General features: G+C 48.0%; 1 protein-coding gene across 1 annotated transcript; it reads right to left on the bottom strand.

The window, feature by feature from the left end:
• Window positions 1–35: 35 nt before the first annotated feature.
• Window positions 36–3,827, bottom strand: Vamp2 (vesicle associated membrane protein 2). Its single transcript, XM_059270958.1, has 5 exons — window positions 3,686–3,827; window positions 3,044–3,164; window positions 2,480–2,638; window positions 2,336–2,387; window positions 36–1,746 (listed from the first exon to the last, which is right to left on the bottom strand). Coding segments are annotated over exons 1-5 (351 nt in total). The 5' UTR covers window positions 3,688–3,827; the 3' UTR covers window positions 36–1,729.
• Between the last annotated feature and the right edge of the window lie 15,651 nt (window positions 3,828–19,478).

Genomic DNA, 19,478 nt, shown 5'->3' with positions numbered 1-19,478 from the left:
TACTGGTTAAGAAAAAGATTGTAGACACCACCTGGTTACTCATTACACGTTTATTGTACATTTTCACAATCTGGATGCGCCACAGAATTGGGGGCATGGGGTAGGGGAAGAAGGAAGGCAGGGGACACTGGGATAATATTGGGGGTCTAGAACACAAGCACCCCCACCCCCAGCATCTCTCCTACCCTTTCACACCACAGTTTAGATCTCCTTGGTTCCCCTCCACACAGAAAACCTGGTGTATGTGGGGGGGAGAGTTTGGGGACACTCCCCCCCAGTGGCAGGTTAAGGGGCTGTACCCTCAGACCCCTAAAACTGTGCCATTTAAAAAGGTACGATCCTTCTATCATTTCACCCAAAAAGGGAATAGCTTGCAGTCTCTCTCTCTCTCTCTCTCTCCCCCTCTCTTTCTGGGCTCAACAGCCCTGGAGAAAGGCAAGGATCCCCATCATCCAGCAAGTCCCACACACATATTGGCAGTGACTAGTACCCCCACCCTGAATACAGGGGGGCAGTCTGAGGAGCTGGGCAGTGATGGGGGCAACACCCCCCCCAGATTGGGGAGGAAAATTTTCAGTCCAACCTCTAGCAAGGATGAGGCCAGAGGTTTCAGGCAGGAATTGGGAGGATTCTATCTTGTTCTACTCTCCCCAAGGCAGTGATGACACACACACACACACTGGAGCCACCCTCCTCAGAGTCAGATTGTGGTCAGCCCCCGCTTCTCCTGGTGGGAGGAGGAGGCAGATCAGGCAGATGGGAGGGAGGGAGACCCCTGGGAATGTCAGTTGAGTGCCCCACATGAAAACTGGGGAGCAGGAATGTAGGGAGAGACCCCAAGTGGCAGAATTATTGGTCCATCATAACACACTGAACTCCGAGACACTTACACACCAGCTGGGGGAGGGGGAGGAGGGTACAAGAGGTTTGGAAAACGGGGGAAGGGGGGTAAACTAGACTAGAGGGGCTGGGAGGGGGGCAATCCTGGGGCCCAGAGCAGCCTGGTTCCCCAAAAGCCCAGGCTCCCCACCACCTGCAGGTAATGTCGTGCAAATGAAATGTGATAAGAGGACCAATGGAGACTAACTCTTCAGAAAAGAAAGGAAAACACAGAAGATTGAAGAGATGGAACAAAAAGGAAGGAAACGGAAAACACGTTGGTATGCAAATGATATGCTAATTAATGTTGGAAGCTCCCAGAAAACCTTGGGATTCTTAGGACCAAGTGGGACCAGTCTCAGAGCCTTCCAAGGGATACAAAGATGCAACCTAGGGAAGCCTGGACAGGTGGGAGTGTTTGTTGGTTTGTTTCTGTGCAGTTTGCTTTTAGTTTAGGGAGGGTCAGGAATTGTCCAGGGAAGCTGGGGGACGGATCAGTGAAAGCCAAGGGAGAGAGGAAAGAGGCTATTGCATAGCAGATGCAAATGGGGGACTTGGGGCTATCAGGGAAAGAGGAAAGGGCAGAGGATGAGAGAGAGAGGTGAGAGGAACCTCAGGAAGGGGTGTTAAGGACAACCGGAAAAAATCTTCTAGTAATAAAACTACAAACAGACCAAATATATATAATATTATATATGTATAAAGAACAGCTGGCTATTTACAGGGGCACACACACGGACACACACACACGGATCCAAGGGAGGAGGGCTGAAAGATATGGCTGAGAGGTGGAGGAACGGCTGGGGGTGGGAGAGAGGCCCTTCTTAGGCAGGGCAGACTCCTCAGGGATTTAAGTGCTGAAGTAAACTGTGGAGAGAGGGTAAGAGGAGGCCGAGGGAGGGGTGGAAAGAGAAAGAAAGCAGCATGTCAGGCCCGGCCCTGTTCCAACCCCCCCCCCTCCCCAGCTGGCTGGCCTTCTCAGCCTCAGTTTCTTCATCTAGAGAACAAAGGGACTTGACAAGTGGGTATATGATCCGTAAACTCCGAGATAGGACAAGGGGCACAAAACCTTTCGTCCACTGGGCATATGGCTACACTCAGGTAGTGGAGTAGTTGGTTTCCTGGTCACGTCCAAGCCCCTCGACCCTTACTGTCCCCCGGTTCTAGGACCCCCAGACTGGGCTCTTAGGCCCAAAGGGTTTTTAGTGGGGCGCCAGGGACCCACCCAGTAGTCCTGTATTCAAAATCTTAACAGAAATTACCCGGAACCAGGCAAAGTCAGGCTATACAACAGCCAAGTGTCTTGGCTCGACATGAAATCAGAACTGCCAATAGCAGCAAAATGTGTTTTCGTTGAAGAATGAAAACTAGGTTAATGACCTTCAAAACCCAGAATCCACAGGGAAAACCTCTACCTCTCCAGGGAAAGGGCCTTGGCCACTCCTGCCCCACTCACCGATGATGATGATGAGGATGATGGCGCAAATCACTCCCAAGATTATCATCATCTAGGAGCGAGAGGGAGGAGGGTCAGTGAGACCAGTGGTGACCCCCACCCACCCACCAGCCCTCCTGCCTGTCCCCATCTCCTTCCCCTTACCTTGAGGTTTTTCCACCAGTATTTACGCTTGAGCTTGGCTGCACTTGTTTCAAACTGGGAGGCCCCTGCCTGGAGGGCGTCTGCACGATCATCCAGCTCTGATAGCTTCTGGTCCCGCTCCAGGACCTTGTCCACATTCACCCTCATGATGTCCACCACCTGGGGGAGGGGTCCACGAGGCAGGGGGTGTGCCAAGGCACGCCTCAAGGAGGGCACTTCTTGGACATGGGCCCATTGTGCCACACATGGAACATGCACCCCGATGTTTCCAGGCTAACATGCCAAGGACATACACAGAACATGCCTAGCACACATAGGGACATGCAAGGAGCACACATCAGGGGCATGCTGCAGCCATACACCTCAGATGATGCCACAGCCGGCACACCCCAGGCTAGCACAACTGATTACCACCCCATAGCCCTTCCAAGTGCATGCTGACCGGGAACCAGAGATGGGGCTCGGCGGGTCTCCGACCCCAAACCCACAAGGGTAAAAGATGGGCTCCCACACCTCTCATCTTGCACCTTTGACACACACACACACACACACACACACACTCACCTCATCCACCTGGGCCTGGGTCTGCTGCAGTCTCCTGTTACTGGTAAGATTAGGAGGGGGTGCAGGGGGGCCACCCTCGCCGGCCGGGGCGGCAGGCGGGACGGTGGCAGCGGTAGCCGACCTAAGGAGGAGAAACGGATTAGGATTCCGGGCCTGAAGCCTCGGGCCCTGCGGCCGGGGCTCCACCCATCCACCTGTCCATCCGTAGTCCCTCCAGTCCTCCCCTGCGCGAGGAAAGCCACCCGATGGGGAACCCGGTCACTCTACGGCCCGCTGCGCTTGAGCTGCGTGACCTTGAGAGACCCTCCTCATGCCTCGATTTCCCCGCCTGTTAAGTGAAAGCGACCTCGGAGACGCTGCCCGGGGTCGACCCGACATGACTGACAGCCATGGTGGCCGGGGCGGGGCGGGCGGGCGGACGCTGGGTCCTCTCTCCGTCCCGGGGCCATCGCCCGCGCCAGACCGCCCGGGGCCGGTTCCGGGCGTCCAAGCGCCGTCACCGGGCAGCAGCCACCGGGTCGGCGGCACGGGAGGCGCGGGCGGGACCCCCGGTGTCTCCCGGCCCCATTCCTCGGGGTGGCGGCCCGCGCGGGGCAGAACGTCGCGGGTGGCGAGTGGCGGGCGGGCGGGCGGCCGACTTACATGGCGGGGGCAGCGGGCAGAGGACTTGGCAGAGGCAGTGATGGCGGCGGCGGCGGCTCGTGCTGGCTCCGACTGGCGCTGGCTGCCCGGGACTGGAAGATGGCGGCCGCACGTCACCCGCATCCGGGCACTGCGGCGGGGGCGGGGCGCGGCAGGCGACACGTCGCTGGCGGACCGCGGGGGCGGGGCGCTGCAGGACCCGGGGTCGTCCGGTGGGGTCCGTCTGTCGGTCCTGGGCTGTGGGCCCGGCTCGCACGCCCACCGCGGGCCCCGGGGCATCTGCCACCCGCCCCCCCGAGACCCACACCTCCCCCCTAGACCCCACCCCACCCCCCCGCATCCCTGAAGCGGATACACGGGTGGGTCCTGACCTCATACCGCCTGAGGTCTCCCCCTGCAACCTGGTCCCAAGCCCTGGCGACCCGCCCTCGGCGCCTGGCAAGGGTTGAGGGTGGTGGGAAACGAGAAGCGACCAAGGCAGGTGCCAGGGCAGTGCTGATAACTGGAATCCTGACGCTGGGTGGAGCGGAGTGGAGAGAACGGACCTCACCCATCACCCTGCAACTGAGTGTCTCGAGGGAGGTCTGGGGCCTCTGATTTCCTAGCAGGGTTTGAGCAAAAGGAGTAACAGAAGCCCCCGACACACACACACACACACACACACACACACACACACACACACACCAAGAGCCGTGAAAGCCGTCCCTCCTCACACGTGAAGTTCGGACAGGTGTGCTCGGCAGTCAAAGCTGGGCCCCACAAAGATTAAACAAGCCAAAGACTCCAGGAAGGGCAAAGGCTGCCTGGTGGTGCGGTGTCACATGGTAACGGCAGGCTGGTCCCCGACGGGGGTCAACTGCCCAGCCTCAGCTTTGACTCTAGTAGGGCCTGAGTGGCGCCTGTGGTGCTTTATGTTGTAGGTGCTGCTTTACATGCGGATTCGCCTCGCAGACATGACCTTGACAACCAACTGCCACTCCCTGGGCCCATGTAGACACTCAATAAATATTTATTAAATGGCTTGATCTAGATAAGACAATAGAGATCATCTTAGACCTGGTCCATCCCTGACTGCTCCATTTTAAGTACACTAAACAGACACAGCAGCTGTACACACTCCCATCCTGCATCTAGAGATAGGACCAGGGAGCCAGCTGTCTATTTAGCCAGCCTCCAGGGCGAAGGAGGCATTTTAGGGGAGGACCGCTGGTTCTGAGGTGGGAGTACTCATTACAGCCCTAAGAGAGCCTTACTCTCCGAGACAGGCAGGGTCTGGCTTCCTTCCTCCCACTCCAGGCTTCCCAGGGCCTCCAGGGCGGGAGAGCTCCTGTGCTGCAGTGCCCCACCCCCACCCAGCAGAAGCCCCAGGACGGGTTCTGTCGTGAGAGGTGTTATTTCCCAGCTGTCTGGGGGAGGTGAAGGAGCCCGAGCGTGCGTGCTGGGGGCAGGATTCACTCTTGACTGCCTCCCTCTCCCAGGAGAAGCTGGGAGCCTGGTGTTTGTGAGGCTGAGCTCAGGAAAAGAACCTCTTTGGGGGTTCTCAGAGCAGCTGGGAAGCTCTTGTTTTCTGTCCCTGGAACCAGTTCGGTGCTTTGGTGTCTGGATAGGAAATGTCCTCCAGAGTGGGAAAAGGGTGACTGACTGTAAGCGGAGGCCCACACACACAGCCCAACACTCGGCCGACGAAAGCAAAGATCTCAGACCCTGGTTGACCCGTGTTGCCTAGCCAAACACAGAGGGCAGAGGGTATGGAAGAGGCAAGAGTCACAGACAAATTTGGGGAGGTTAGGCCTTGGCATACTGCTGGGAAACTTGTTCTTCCCAGGGGACTCTGGGGACAGAGAGCAGCAGAGTGAAAATGAAGGTACATGTGAAAAGACCCAGTAGGATTCGTCTTAGAGAGAGGACTGTCCCAGTCACTGCACAGCCCAGGCCATGCCACTTCGCTGTGGTGTTAAGAAATTCTAAATTTAGATCAATGCTTGGAGGCGGGAGGAGGCTGCGGTGGATTGACCGGGTTCACCTGGAAATGTGTAGAGAATGCTTTCTGCAAACAGGTAGGACTGAGACTCAGCTGAAGAAAAGCACATACAGTATTTGGGGAACCGAGACACTGTGCACATTTGCCTGCTTCCGGGGATGGTTGAATTGGTAGGCCCAGTTCCTGAAGCTCCTTTTAGTCTTAGTGGTTCGTGTTCATAATCCCTGCACTTGGAAGGTAAAGGCAGGAGAATCCGGAGTTTAAGACCAGTCTGCCAAATGAGATACTGTCTCAAACAAGCCAAAGACTGGGGCCTGGGGAGATGGTGGCTCAGTGCCTAAGAATATTTACTGCTGTACCAGAAAACCCTGGTCCAGTTTCCAGCACCCACATGGCAGCTCACAGCCATCTGTAACTCCAGTCCTAGGGGATCTCACCACCTCTGGACCCTCTGGACTCCAAGGGTTCTGGACTCCACTGGGCACAGGTATACATGCAGGCAAAACCCCCATACACATAAAAATAGATAATTGTTCAAAAGAGTTAGCAACAAAACCCTCAAAGACAAGAACAAAAATTGAAAATATAAAAGAAAGCCTGCTTCCTTTGCTTTCTCCTCTTCACAGGACTCCTGGTTTAGAAGTTGGGGTGGAAGGGGGCTGGATCATCCCGTGCTGACTCATGAACTCCTTCGATCCTCAGAGTCAAAGCCAGAGAAACAGTCATTAATTTTGGGGACCTTGTTTGTCCCCTCAACACAGCTCTCATCAACTTTCAGATGTTTCCAGTTTCTTGCTGTTATGCACTGTTGACAACATTTGACATGTTGACATGTTATTGACACATCTGGACAGAGCTGAGCTCAGAGCAATGCTCTGATGGACTTTTTTGGTTTGCTTTGGTTCCACCTGTTAACTTTTTTTTTTTTCACATACAGGAAGGTTTGGTTTGATTTTGTGCTTGCATTTGCAATGTTGGGGACTGAAATCGGGGTCTTATGCACTTTAAGCAAAAGCTCTACCATAGAATGTTGCCCACCCCCAGCCCCACCCTAATGGTATTTTTTTTGCCAAGTCTTTTTGTAGTGAAGGGGAACATATGCACATAAAAGTCACACCTTGTGGCCGGGGAAGTGGTGCTTGCTGCTCTTCCAGACTTCTGTTCCCAGTAATCACAGTAGGGAGATCACAACCACCTCCAGCTCCAGCTCCAGGAGACCTGAAGCCTCTTCTAGCGTACAGCCACATAAATAAACAATAAAAGGAATAGCTTGTGGGGTGGGGGGGGGGGGTGTTTCGTTTTTCGAGACAGAGTTTCTCTATATAATAGCCTTGGCTGTCCTGGAACTCGCTTATGTGGATCAGGCTGGCTTCAGACTCACAGAGATCTGCCTGCCTCTGCCTCCTGAGTGCTGGGATTAAAGGTGATTGCCACGACACCCTGGCTATCTTATTTGTTTTTAAAATTGCATTATTTATTTATTGGGGAACCACATATGGTCATCAAAGGACAACTTGTAGGCTTTTCTTTCCTTGCACCGTGTTTGGTGACTGAATCCAGGTCATCAAGCTTGGCAGCAGGTCCTGATGAGTCATGTCACTAGACCCCTTTCTTTATTGAGACATGGTCTCACTGTATAGTTCAGGCTGGTCTACTGAATTCTGGGATTACAAACCTGTGTCATGGCACCTAGTTGTTTTAAATGATATCTAATTCATCTGTGTAGTTTCCCTACCCAAATACAAAGCCCCATGTCAGGAATAAGGCAAACAATGAATAAAAATGATCAGAACAGTAGTCCTCAGTGGGGAATATTCTAAGTGACGCTCAAAATAAATATGGGGAGTGGTGGTGTCGACCTTTAACCCCAGCACTCAAGAGGGAAAGGCAGTCGATCTCAACTGAGTTCCAGGCCACCCAGAGCTACACAGTGTGACCCTGTCTTTAAGGAAAAAAAAGTTGTCAGGACGCTGGTGGATCTCTGTGAATTTGAGGTCAGCCTGGTCTACAGAGGGAGTTCCAGGACAGCCAGAGCTACACAAAGAAACCCTGTCAAAAGAAAGAAAGAAAGAAAGAAAGAAAGAAAGAAAGAAAGAAAGAAAGAAAGAAAGAGAAAAAAGTTGTGAGGTTTTTGTTTGTTGGTTGGTTGGTTGGTTGGTTTTCAGTGACAGAAATAGAGTTTATTAAGAAAAAAAAAACAGGCACCTCTGAGGATGGACATGAATTAGTGATCTGGACAGACATTCAAATGTCATTTATTTATTTATTTATTTATTTATTTATTTATTTATTTATTTATTTTTGGTTTTTCAAGACAGGGTTTCTCTGTGTAGCTTTGGAGCCTGTCCTGGAACTTGCTCTGTAGCTCAGGCTGGCCTTGAACTCACAGAGATCCGCCTGGCTCTGCCTCCCGAGTGCTGGGATTAAAGGCATGCGCCACCACCACTCAGCTTATTTTATTTCTTATTACAATTTATTATTGTATTTGTGTATGGTGGAGTCAGAAGAAATTGGTCTTCTCCTTCTACCATGGTGGTACCAGGGATTAAACATAGACTGTCAGGTTTGGCAGCAAACAGTTTACAAGCTGAACCACCTCACCAGTCCTGTGCTTTTTTTTTTTAAAGTTACTTAGGACCTGGTGTGGTGGTGCAGGCCTTTTCTCCCAGCACTGGAGAGGCAGAGATAGTTGGATCTCTGTGAGTTCCTCCCAGGACAGTCAGAGATACACAGTGCGATCCTGTCTCAGAATAAAATAAAAAGTTATTTAGGGCTGGAATATAGCTGAGTGGCGGAGTACTTGACTAGAGTACTTGACTAGAGTACTTGACTAGTATGCTCAAGAGTTTGAGCCTCCATTACCTCAACAATTTTTTTGCTGGGCATAGTGGCACATGCCTGTAATCCTAACACTCAAGAGTCTCAGAAAGAAAGATTGCCATGAGTTTAACGCCAGCCAGGCTACACTATAGACCTTGTCCCCAAAACAAATTAATATATAAATTTCTACTCAGTTTCAGAACTTCAGAAGAGCATGTAGTTCAAGACAGCTTCTCTTCTTAACATCCCAGATGCCCTATTCCCAACTGACCTCCTGGTGCCTTCGCCTCCTTCCAGACATGCTCTTTAGTCTCTTTGTCCTAATGCAAGCAATCTGTATATACTGTTCTGTTCTGCATTTTGCTTTTCCATTTAACATAATTTGGAGATTGTTCCATTATATGTATGGTAAAAACTCACATTTTTATGATTGTGTAGTATCCTGCTGTATGGCTATATTATGATTTAATCAATCCACTTAAGACAGTCATTTTAGGTCATTGTTAACATTTTGCCAACCTAAGTAAAGCTACAAAGAATATTCTACACATTCTGATTTTACTTATATGCCAATATATAGGGTAAATTTCTAAATATGAAAATCTTAGGTCAAAGCCGGGCCCAGTAGAGCACTCCAGTGACAGAGGCAGGCATATCTCTCTGAGTTTGAGGCCAGCCCAGGCTATAGAGGGAGTTCTAGGACAGCCAGGGCTACACAGTGAAACCCTGTCTGGAAAAAAGAAAGAAAGAAAGAAAAAGAAAATCAAACCATAGCTGGAGCTGGGCCTAGTGGGAGACCTATAATCCAGGCACTCAGGAGGGTGAGGCAGGAGAGTGTAAGGCCTGTCTAGACTACAGAGTAAATTAAAGGTCAGCCTGAGAAACCCAAGGAGACCCAATATAGCAAACAGAACAAACAAATTGAAAGGCTGGTGATATAATTCATTAGCAGAGTGTCTGCCTAGCACCGAGGGGTCTAGATTCAACGCCGGTACTGAAAAACAAATCCTAAACCCAAAGGTGCTTATGATTTTGATGGATACTGCCAAGTTGCTATCCAGGGGTGTGCTACCAAGCTTTCTTCCCACCCAGCAAACAGGTAAGGCCTGTTTACCCACTTCTCCTATATGCTGTGAAACCTTTTAGGCACTATAAATATGTTGGGGCTAGAGAGCTGGCTCAGTGGTTGAGTGTGCCTGCTGCTTGCAGCAGCTCACCACTTCTAACTCCAGCTCCAAAAGATTCAGTACCCTCTCCTGGCCTCCTCATGCGTCTGCACACACGTCATACACACCCAGACACAGGCACACATAAATAAAAATAAACCTTAAAAATAAACATATTAACTAAACACAACTTTCATTTCTTGTATGGTGGATGATGAGGCTTCTTTACACATCTGTTGTGGGATAGAATATTTGTTTAACTATATAAAGATGTTGCATCTGTTTATTATGTAGGGTGTGTTGCTTTTGTTTATGCTGCATTTGCTTAAGTATGTAAAGATGTGTTGCTGTTTTGCCTTGCCTGCCTAATGCACCTAATTGGCCTAATAAAAAGCAGAATGGCCAATACCTAGGCAAAGGAGGGGTAGGCGGGGCTGGTGGGCAGAGAGAAAAAAGGAGCCAGCCAGGGGCCCAGCCAGCCTGACAAGGAGGAAGCAGGAAAGCAGGATGGACAGTACGTAGACGAAGTAAAGGAGACTTGGGGCAGCACACCGATTAATAGAAATGAACAGATTAAGTTAAAGGGGGAAAAGCTAGCTAGAAATAAGTCTAAGCTGAGGCTAAACAACAATAATTAATAGTAAGTCTCCATGTCATGATTTTGGGGCTGGTGGTCCAAGAAAGCGTGCTACACATGTTTGATAGTTCTTTAACTCTACTTATCTGTGAAATGCCTATAGTTATTGTATGACTAAGTTGTTCATCCTTTTCTTTTCTTTTTTTTTTTTTTTTTTTTTGGTTTTTCAAGACAGGGTTTCTCTGTGTAGCTTTGCGCCTTTCCTGGAACTCGCTTTGGAGACCAGGCTGGCCTTGAACTCACAGAGATCCGCCTGCCTCTGCCTCCCGAGTGCTGGGATTAAAGGCGTGCGCCATCACCGCCCGGCCATCCTTTTCTTACAGATCTATAGATTTGTGTGTCAACATTAACTTTTCTCTACAAAATGATTTACAAATATTTTCTCAACAGTATCATCTGGCTTTCAACTTTTGCCTATTTTTTACTATGCATAAGTTTTGTTGTTATGTTTGCTTGTTTTTATTAACAAAGTGTCACCCAAGTTGCTGAGGCTGAGTTCAAACTTGTAATCCTCCTGCCTCACTCTGCTGAGTTACCAGCATGCACCACCATCCCTAGTTTTAATGTTTTGAACTAAGGATTAAGCTCAGAATTAGAATTTAGTGCATCTTTTTTTTTTTCCAGAGCTGAGGACCAAACCCAGGCCCTTAGTGCTTGCTAGGCAAGCGCTCTACCACTGAGCTAAATCCCCAACCCCAATTTAGTGCATCTTAAGCATGCCTTCTACCACCAAGCTATACCCCATCCCAATGTTCTTGTCCAGCTAAATGTGCCAGTATCCCTTTGTAGTTTCAATGTTTCTTATCATAAATATAAATTATATATTTATATACAAATATATAATTCACTCAAAATTTATTTTTAAAAACTCCCAAGAGTTGAGTGTGGCTGCAGACAGCTGTAAGCTCAGCTATCAGGAGGCGAGAGGATCGTTCTAGTTTGCTTTCTGCTGCTTTGATAAATACTGATCAAAACCAGCTTGTGGCCAGGCGGTAGTGGCACGGGCCTTTAATCCCAGCACTCAGGAGGCAGAGGCAGGTGGAGTTCTGTGAGTTTGAGGTCAGCCTGGTCTATAGAGTAAATGCCAGGACTGTTTCACAGAGAAACCCTGTCTCAAACAAACAAACAAACAAACAAACAAAAACCAGCTTGTGGAGGAAAGAGTTTATTATAGTTTATGGGCTTCAGCATTGGAGGTCCGGACCTGGCGGTAGGAACTGAAGCAGAAACCACGAGGACCCGAGGGCCACTGCCTACTGGCTTGCTTCCCTGATCTCAGCCAGTGCTCTTATACAGCCTACGCTCATTTGCCCGTGGGTGGCACTGCCCACAGTGGGCTAGGTCCTTCTATGTCAATTAGCAATTACGAAACTGCTGCACAAACATGCCCAAAGGCCCACAGGCAAATACGATGGAGGCAGTTCTTCAGCGGAGGGTCCCTTCTCCCAGTGACTCTAGCTTAGGTCAAATTGACAACTGAAGCTGACTATGACAGGGTCACAGCACAGGCTACAGAGAAGCTATCACAGGGTCACAGCACAGGCTACAGAGAAGCTATCACAGGGTCACAGCACAGGCTACAGAGAAGCTGTGACCACAGGGTCACAGCACAGGCTACAGAGAAGCTGTGACAGGGTCACAGCACAGGCTACAGAGAAGCTGTGACAGGATCACAGCACAGGCTACAGAGAAGCTATCACAGGGTCACAGCACAGGCTACAGAGAAGCTATCACAGGGTCACAGCACAGGCTACAGAGAAGCTGTGACAGGATCACAGCACAGGCTACAGAGAAGCTATCACAGGGTCACAGCACAGGCTACAGAGAAGCTATCACAGGGTCACAGCACAGGCTACAGAGAAGCTATCACAGGGTCACAGCACAGGCTACAGAGAAGCTGTGACCACAGGGTCACAGCACAGGCTACAGAGAAGCTGTGACAGGGCCACAGCACAGGCTACAGAGAAGCTATCACAGGGTCACAGCACAGGCTACAGAGCAAAATTCTGCTTCAAAGAAACAAAATCAATTCTAGGGGCTAGAGAGATGGCCCAGCAGTTAAGAACTGAGTTCAGAGGACCCGAGTTCCATTTCCAGCACCTACATCTGGCAGTTCACAACCACCTAGAACTCCAGCTTCAGGAGAGCCAATGCCTTTGGCCTCAGTGGGCACCTGCACTCAGATGCACATATCCATACACAGACATATGCAAATAATTAAAAATAAATATTTTTAAAAAAACTAAGTCTGAGCCTTTAATTCCATCATTTCAGAGGCAGAGACAGGAGGATCTCTGTGAGTTCACGGCCAGCCTGGTCTACAGAGTGAGTTCAAGGCCAGCTAAAGATATATAGTAAGACCCTGTCTCAACAAGCAAAGGAAAAAAAAAAAAAACATTCAAAGTACCTTTGACTATTTACTTGTTTTGAGGTAGGGTTTCCCTATGAAGCTCAGACTGGTCTTGAACTTGGCATCTTCTTGCCTCCGCCTCCCAAGTTCTAGTGAGAAAGGAGCTAGCTCTCTGTAGATGGTGAGAGAGGAGGGCCCACAGTGACAAGGGGCAAGCTGCTCAGGTATATAGCAGTGGGGACAGAAGCTGGAGATACAATGGAGGTCGGGGCTTAAAGTGGCAGCATTAGGAGCACCAAGGAGGATGGGTAAAAGTTTGTAGCTGGCTGGGCGAGGACAAGGCTCCGTCCAATGACAGCAGGGCCGCTGTCCCTCGCCACCACAAAGTGCTTGAGGAACCTATGGAGGACACTATTGTCCTTCCCTATACCCTTGTGTCTAATGCACCTAGTTGGTTTGGCTTGTCGTTTTTTGAGACAGGGTTTCTCTGTGTAGCCCTGGCTGCCCTCGAACTCACAGAGATCCACTTGCCCCTGCCTCCCGAGTGCTGGGATTAAAGGTGTGCACTACCACTGCCAGGCTTAATGCAGCTAATTTTAACAGGTTAAACCATAAAGATGGCTTCTGACAAGAAGCTTTCACCTGGGAGACCACCTCAGGCCACCCGCCTTACAAACAAGGAGCTAAGTATGAGGTAACTAAGAAAGACTGCAGCCACACCCTGGTGACTGGGCTAACTCTCTGCTGTGGTAAAGCTATAAGCAAGAACAAAGACGGCACAGTATAATGAACAGCATTTGCGATACCTGTAAGGTCAGAAGATAGTAATGCTGGCCAACTGACTGTCAGCTAGCAGAGCACCCAGGTCAAAGTTGGAGGGAAAGCTGGTTCTCTCCTTCCACAGTGTGGGTCCCAGGTCATCAGGAAAGTGCATCTACCCACTGTAGCTGGTCTTTCTTTGGACCACCAGCTCCCAAATAACAACACAGAGACTTCTTGTGAATTATGTAAGCTCAGCCTTTAGCTTAGGCTTGTCTCAACTAGCTCTTATAACTTAAATTCACACATCTAAATTAATCTATGTTCTGCCAGGTGGTGTTATCTCTGTTCCATCTTCCACCTCCTGTCTCCTCTCCATGTCTGGCTGGTGACTCTGCCTTTCTTTTTCCCAGAGTCCTCTCTGTCCCCAGAAGTCCTGCCTAACTTCTTCCTGCCTAGCTATTGGCCATTCAGCTCTTTGTTAAACCAATCACAGTGAGTGACACATCTTCCAAGTGTACAAATATCCCACAACAACCAACTAAACCATGTCACCAGTCCTGAGGCAGGAGAATTGGAAGTTCAGTGCCGGGTTGGTTACATAGTTGGGTTATGTCTTTAAAGAGCAACAGTGAAAGTCAATTCTTTTGGGATGGGGAAATAAAAAGAACTGTCTAAAATTTAGGACCAGGACAATAGGAGGTGATAAGGAAGGATGCGATGTGGATAGACGGACCCATGAGTCTGAAAGAAGATAGAAAGCAAATTGTTTTCTCATTTCAACTCTGCTATAGGATTTTGTTTTTTTGTTTTGTTTTAGTTTTTTTGTTTTCATGGTGGATATGTGAGTTCAGCCTCCTTTGTTTTAACTGAAAAAATATTATTTAGGACTAGAGAGATGACTCAGTAGTTAAGAGCACTTGCTGTTCTTTTAGATGAACCAAACTGGATTCCTAGCACCCACACTGGGTGGCTCATAACTGCTGTGACTCTTGATCTGTGGATCCAATGCCTCTGACCTCTGAGGACATCTTCACTCAAGCACACTTATGCAGACCCATATACATAATGAAAATGAATAAAATATTTAAAGTTATTATTTTCTTGCATGTGGGTTTGCATGTATGTGTGTTTGAGGTTTGATGTAGGCTGGTCTTGAACTCAAGTAATCCTCCTGCCTCAGCCTCCTGAGCACTGAGATTTGAGGTTTGAGCCACCACAGCAGCCTCATAAGGTAGAGCTATCTCAGATGTCTCAGAGGCCATGTATTAGAGCAGGGCTTCTTCTCTTCTTTTCTACTTGTTTGTTTCTTTCTTCCTTTCTTTTTATATTTTGAGACAGGATTTCTCTGTGTAGCCCTGGCTGTCCTGGAACTCACTATGTAGACCAGGCTGGCCTTGAACTCAGAGATCCACCTAAAGCAGGGATTCTTAAAGTTTCTCCAGAAAAAATTTAAAGAGACACTGGTGTATATGTATATAAAATAGATATACTAATCAAACAGTTCCTGATAATGAGTCACAAAAAATTATCTTAAAATAATTTCAAGAGTTGGAATTACTGAAAAGATGATCTATATAGCAAGTTCTAGTCTGGCTGGGGCTGCTTAATAAGACCCTGTCTCGAAAGTAAATAAATGAATGAGTGAATAAGACATGAGAGAGGCTAAAGACCTGGGCAAGAGGGGATAGAAGGGTAATAAAGAGCAGGAACATGATTAAAGTATGTTACATACATGCATACAAATACCACAACGAAATTCATTACTTCGTACAAATAAGCTAATAAAAAATAAAATCGCCAGGTGTGGTGCTGAGCTCCTTTACCGCTAGCACAAAAGGGACAGAGGCAGCTGGACCTCTGTGATTGTGAGGCCAGCGAGGTCCACATAACGAGTTCCAGTCCATCCAGACTTACATAGTGAGAACCCTGTATCAAATTAGTTAATTAACTAATAAATTAATTAAAAAATTTAGAATCGGGCGGTAGTAACACACACCTTTAATCCCAGCACTCAGGAGGCAGAGGCAGGAGGATCTCTGAATTCGAGGCCAGCCTGGTCTAGAGTGAGTTTCAGAACAGCCAGGGCTAAACAGTGAGACTGCCTTGAAAAACAAACAAAAAATTTTAGATTTGCTTATTTTATATGTATGAAGGTTTTATCTGCATGTATGCACACAATGTGCGTTCCTGTGGAGGCTAGGAGAGAGCAACGGATCCCTTAGAACTGGAGTTATGGATGGTTGTAAACCACCATATGGGTGCTAGAAACCAAACCCAGGTCCTCTGTAAAAGCAGTAAAAATGCTTTTAACCTCTGAGCCATCTCTCCAGCCTCAACTTAGAATGATGAAAACCAAACCAAACAGCAAACCAAAAACCATAAGCACCATAGTTCTCCTGTGCTCTGGAACACTGACATTCTTCTTGTCCTGTTGGCCCTGTGTTCATTGTCCATCTCCAGCCCCCTCATAGACGCTCCTTTGTAAGTTGAATAATACCCCACTGTGCATGTGTATCACGTTCTGTTGACCCATCGTCTGTGATGGAACACTTGGGATGTTTCTCCTTCAGCTCTGATGAATGATGCTGCTATGACTGTGGGTGTATACATATCTGTGTTCAGTTCTTTTGGAAATACACACACGCATGCACACACACACAGAGGTATAGCTCAGAGGTACAGTTCTTGCCTGACTTGTGGGAGGTTCGACATACACTTACACACATACATGTAAATAAAAATAAATTAGACATATATGTGTGTGTGTGTGTGTGTGTGTGTGTGTGTGTGTGTGTGTGTGTTCCCCAACTTGGTATTTTTTTCTTTGTTTTGTTTTTCAACACAGGTTTTCTCTGTGTTGCCCTGGCTGTGCTGGAACTCAATTTGTAGACCAGGCTGGCCTGGAATTCAAAGAGATCTGCCTGCCCAGTGTTGGAATACACTACACCTGGCCCCAACTTGTTTTTAAAATGACATCCTTAGTATCTAGTAAATTCTACTTACTTAGTTCTTTTTATAGATTTTGGTGAGTGTTCCATTAGCCCATCTAATCATGAAATTGCACTCTGCGTGAGTTGTTTTGGTTTTGTTTTCTATTACAGTTTTAGTAGATTTATTACATTTTATTCATGTATTTATGTGCGTGGATGCACACACCCAACAGCACATGGGTAGAGGTCAAAGGTCAGACTCCATTTGCTCCTTCCTTTATGGGGGTTCTAGTAACCAAACTGAGGCCATCAGTGTTGGCTGAAGGTGCCTTGACCCACTGAGCCACCTCACCAGGCCCTACCTGTCTTTTTGTTTTGTCTCTAAAAAATCACTTTTTAAAATTTATTTGTTTGTTTATTTATTTATTTATTTATTTATTTATTTATTTATTTATTTATTTATTGAGACAGGGTTCCTTTATGCAGTCCCGCTATCCTGGATCTTGCTGTGTAGATCAGGATGACTTCTAACTCACAGTGATCCTCCTGCCTCTGCCTCCCGAGTACTGGCACTAAAAAGGCAGGCACCACCATTCCTGGCCTTTTTGTTTTTTTCAAGATAGGGTTTCTCTGTGTAGCTTTGGTGCCTGTCCTGGATCTCGCTCTGTAGACCAGGCTTGCCTCAAACTCACAGAGATCTGCCTGGCTCTGCCTCCCGAGTGCTGGGATTAAAGGCGTGCGCCACCACCGCCTGACTTCCTGGCCATTTTTTAAAAAATATGTGTATATATGTGGATATATGGCCATGAGTGCAGGTGCCCATGGAGGGGCCTCATATCCCTCTGGAGCTGGAGTTACAGGTTGCTGTGAGCTGCATGATGTGGGTGCTAGAAACCAGAACCTGGGTCCTCAGCAAGAGCAATACCAGCATTTAACCACTGAGTCACCCCTCCAGTGCACTCCCTGCCCACTGTCTGAATGAGTTTATTTTACAGCATGCTTTATTTATCAGAGACTAATCTTCTCTTTCCCAGATGTTCAGCATGAGCCCTGGCTTGTTAAGGTTTACAGTAGACTCCATCACTGCATCAGGGAAGACAGAACATGACGGGATGCCGTCATTGGCCACCTGGTCACCCCTGAAGCAAAAAGAAGGATTAGGAGGGAGTGGCTGTCAGCCTCTCACTGAACATAAAGACTAAGAATGGGGAGTTCCAAAAGGCAAATGGGGTGCCATGATTAGGAAAGGGATAGACGCTGAACAGGTGAAAATGGATGTCACCCATGATCCAGTAAACTCATGATAAAGGTCCTAAAGTCATAGATCTGACACACTACTGCCCTGTCTACCGTATCTCCACCAGGATTAGCTCCGTCTTTCTTACAGCCCCACCAGATACGTCTGTGAACTGACGTGAACCAATTTGGTCCCTTTCAGAGGTGGCTGTAGCACACTCTTCCACACCCCATAAAAGTATTTATTACTGAGAAATAGCAGGCAAGTTCAACAACAGCAGACAGCTGCTCCTCGAGCTGCATGGTGCCCACCCCCTAGCCTTGCAGGAAACACCCCAGAGCACACTTAACAGGCTCCCAGGTCAGAGAACTACAGATCTAGGCTGGAGCAGCAGGAGGGAGAGAGAACCTTCAGAACCCAAGTCTCAGAGCCATTTGAGTACTCAGGCTTCATTTCCCCAACTGTGAAGAGAGTCTCTAAAACGGTCCTGAGATCTACACCCCAGCACGGTGCCGCACATCTTTAATCCCAGCAATCAGGAGGCAGAGGCAGGCAAATCTGTGAGTTCAAGGCCAGTCCAGTCTACATAGCAAGTTCCAGGATAGCCATGGATTGCCACATAACAGAGAGATCCTGTTTCTAAAGAACCAAAAATAAACAAATAATCCTCAGATCTAGGAAGCCATTAACATCACAGCAAAATGAAAATATGTTTCTGATGCTTGCTGTTAAGACCTCTAATGTTGGGGCTGGAGAGGTGGCTCAGCGGTTAAGAGCACTGGCTATTCTTCCAGAGGTCCTGAGTTCAATTCCCAGCAACCACATGGTGGCTCACAACCATCTGTAATGAGATCTGGTGCCCTCTTCTGGCCTGCAGGCATGCATGTAGGCAGAACACTGTGTACATAATAAATAAAAAAAAAAAAAAAAAAAGACCTCTAATGTTGCCTTATGAGTATAGATGAGGGAACTGAGGCAGAGGGAGGGTGAATGGCTTTGGGGTGGGGCAACATCTGGGTTCAGAGCTGCTGCTCCACAGTTATAGAAAAACCAGAAGCATCTAGTTGGTATTTAAGGACTAGAGAGGAGACTAGGGTGGGGCTAAGGTTATACCTCAGTTGGGAGAATGCTTGCCTAGGAAGCACATGACCTTGTTTCATCCCCAAGGCCACAAAAACTGAGCATGGTTGAGCAATCCTTCCTGATAGGAGGATCAGACAGACATTCAAGGTCATCCTCCACTACATAGCAAGCTCCAGACGGTGTAGGACACTGAGATCTTGTCTTAAAAATAAATAAACAAATAAAAGGGGGTCACGGTGGAGTTAAGGGCAGAGGATAAAAACACCTACTCCCAAGCCTAAGATCTGGTGGATGGAGAGTACCAACTCTGGTAAGTTGTCTTCTGACCTCCACACACATGTGGCCACACACACACACATACAAGCATATCAAATTAATCAATAAAATGTAATTAAGATGTAGTAGTAGTGCCAGGTGCTTGTGGGACTGGAAATGCTTTGAAATCCTAAACTGAATCCTCAGCCCCACACAGAGGAGGAAGAGGAGGAGGAGGAGGAGGAGGAGGAAGTAGCAGCAGTAGTCAGCAAAGAGATAGTGCTCACCTACATTTATTTAATGGGCTGGAGACAATGTAGCAATTCTAACACTCTTAGGATTAATCTGCACTAATGTTACCTCTGACTCTGCCTTTTCTGTTTTTCTTTTTGAGAAAAGGACCAAGCTGGGATCAAGATGTACTACAACACCATGCCAGAGTTCTACTACTTTTTAATTTTTTTTTTAATTTGGGGGGGAAACCAGCTTAATTGTGCTATTTTTAAATTGTACAAGTTTTTAACACCTCCCACCCCATATGTAGTCTCTTAAAATTACAGGAAAACATCACC

Source organism: Peromyscus eremicus, chromosome 8a (assembly GCF_949786415.1).
Source record: "Peromyscus eremicus chromosome 8a, PerEre_H2_v1, whole genome shotgun sequence".
In the NCBI taxonomy this organism is placed as follows: Eukaryota; Metazoa; Chordata; class Mammalia; order Rodentia; family Cricetidae; genus Peromyscus; species Peromyscus eremicus.
This window is presented reverse-complemented; position numbering and strand designations above follow the sequence as displayed.